The sequence below is a fragment of the Hoplias malabaricus genome, chromosome 2 (genome assembly GCF_029633855.1).
Source record: "Hoplias malabaricus isolate fHopMal1 chromosome 2, fHopMal1.hap1, whole genome shotgun sequence".
Taxonomy (NCBI): Eukaryota; Metazoa; Chordata; class Actinopteri; order Characiformes; family Erythrinidae; genus Hoplias; species Hoplias malabaricus.
The window spans coordinates 1,435,001-1,437,500 of NC_089801.1; the positions used below are offsets into that span (position 1 = coordinate 1,435,001).

General features: G+C 44.2%; 1 protein-coding gene across 1 annotated transcript in view; it reads left to right on the forward strand.

Moving 5' to 3' along the window:
• slit2 (slit homolog 2 (Drosophila)) overlaps positions 1–2,500 on the forward strand; it is a 52,464-nt gene that overhangs the window by 31,516 nt on the left and 18,448 nt on the right. Inside the window, exons 8-9 of the mRNA XM_066662357.1 lie at positions 1,816–1,979; positions 2,320–2,452. Of these exons, the coding sequence (XP_066518454.1) occupies positions 1,816–1,979; positions 2,320–2,452 (297 nt within the window). The remainder of the gene's footprint in view (positions 1–1,815; positions 1,980–2,319; positions 2,453–2,500) is intronic.

The window sequence follows — 2,500 nt, forward strand, 5'->3', positions numbered from 1 at the left end:
GGTTGAGTATTGGATACTGTGTTGGGTTGAGTATTGAGTACTGTGTTCGCTTGAGTTTGGGTACTGTGTTGAGTTGAGTATTGGGTACTGTGTTGAGCTGAGTATTGGGTACTGTGTTGGGTTGAGTATTGAGTACTGTGTTGCGTTGAGTATTGAGTACTGTGTTCGCTTGAGTTTGGGTACTGTGTTGAGTTGAGTATTGGGTAAAGTGTTGGGTTGAGTATTGGGTACTGTGTTGAGTTGACTATCGGGTACTGTGTTGAGCTGAGTATTGGGTACTGTGTTGGGTTGAGTATTGGGTACTGTGTTGGGTTGAGTATTAGGTACTGTGTTGGGTTGAGTATTGGATACTGTGTTGGGTTGAGTATTGAGTACTGTGTTCGCTTGAGTTTGGGTACTGTGTTGGGTTGAGTATTGGGTACTGTGTTGAGTTGAGTATTGGGTACTGTGTTGGGTTGAGTATTGGGTTCTGTGTTGAGCTGAGTATTGGGTACTGTGTTGGGTTGAGTATTGGGTACTGTGTTGGGTTGAGTATTGAGTACTGTGTTGCGTTGAGTATTGGGTACTGTGTTGGGTCGAGTATTAGGTACTGTGTTGGGTTGAGTATTGGATACTGTGTTGGGTTGAGTATTGAGTACTGTGTTCGCTTGAGTTTGGGTACTGTGTTGAGTTGAGTATTGGGTACTGTGTTGGGTTGAGTATTGGGTACTGTGTTGCGTTGAGTATTGGGTACTGTGTTGAGTTGAGTATTGGGTACCGTGTTGGGTTGAGTATTGGGTACTGTGTTGGGTTGAGTATTGGATACTGTGTTGGGTTGAGTATTGAGTACTGTGTTGGGTTGAGTTTGGGTACTGTGTTGGGTTGAGTATTGGTTACTGTGTTGAGTTGAGTATTGGTTACTGTGTTGGGTTGAGTATTGGGTACTGTGTTGAGTTGAGTATTGGGTACTGTGTTGAGCTGAGTATTGGTTGCTGTGTTGAGTTGAGTATTGGGTACTGTGTTGAGTTGAGAATTGGGTACTGTGTTGGGGTGAGTATTGGGTACTGTGTTGGTTTTAGTATTGGGTACTGTGTTGAGTATTGGTCACTGTGTTTGGTTGCGTATTGGGTACTGTGTTGAGTTGAGTATTGGGCACTGTGTTGGGTTGAGTATTGGGTACTGTGTTGAGCTGAGTATTGGGGTACTGTGTTGAGCTGAGTATTGGGTACTGTGTTGGGTTGAGTATTGGGTACTGTGTTGGGTTGAGTATTGGTTACTATGTTGAGTGGAGTATTGGTTACTGTATTGAGTTGAGTATTGGGTACAGTGTGGGTTGAGTATTGGGTATTGTGTTGAGTGGAGTATTGGTTACTGTATTGAGTTGAGTATTGGGTACAGTGTGGGTTGAGTATTGGGTACTGTGTTGAGTGGAGTATTGGTTACTGTATTGAGTTGAATATTGGGTACAGTGTGGGTTGAGTATTGGGTATTGTGTTGAGTTGAGTATTGGGTACTGTGTTAGGTAATGTCTTGAGCGGTCTATGGTAGTTCATTTCTTTGAACTCTGTAAATATACTGGTCTTACAGTCACACCATAACGCAAACCTTTAGCACAAGTTTCCCCCAAAACACAGCTCCACCACATCTATACACACAGCAGCTCAACATTTTCTGAAGAGAACACCGACATTTGCTTGAAGAATCGAGTGATCTGACAACTTCCGTCTCCCTCTCTCCTTCCCTCTCTCTCTTTGTCTGTCTGTCTCTCTGTCTCTTTCTCCCCTGCCATCCTTTTACCCCTACCCATCTCTCTCTGCTACACCCTCTGCCCCCCAGTCGTCTACACTCCAATAATCTGATCTGTGATTGTCATATGGCCTGGCTCTCTGATTGGCTGAGACAGCGGCCCCGTCTTGGTTTGTACACTCAATGCATGGCTCCGCCCACAATGAGGGGCCACAACGTCGCAGAGGTCCAAAAGAAAGAGTTCGTCTGCACAGGTGTGTGTGTGTGTGTGTGAGAGCAATTATAAGTGTGTGTGTGTGTTGGTGAGGGTGTGTCTTTGTTGTGTTGTGTTGTTGTTGTTGCTGATGTTTTGGCTGTCCGCTTGTTTGTTTTTTTACTCATGCTTTCAAAGGCTTTGAAGAAGGCAAGTTTATTTTTAGAGAGAAATATGATCTTTCATCTTCTTTACTAATATTAAATATAGCTTCATTCTTTATTACTCTTTCTCACTCTCTGTCTCTCTCTCCATTTCCCTGTTTCTATTTTGCTTTCTTTGGGGTTCTCTCTCTCTCTCTCTCTCTCTCTCTCTCTCTCTCTCTCTCCTTCCCATCCCAGGTGTGCAGACTCAGTATTCCTGTAGTGTCCTGCAGTGTCCCGAGTCCTGTACCTGCAGTAATAATGTGGTGGACTGTCGGGGGAAGGGTCTGACAGAGATTCCCACTAATCTCCCTGAGACCATCACTGAGATGTAAGTACCGATCTGTACTGATCTCTATTGGTCTGTACTATTGTGTTT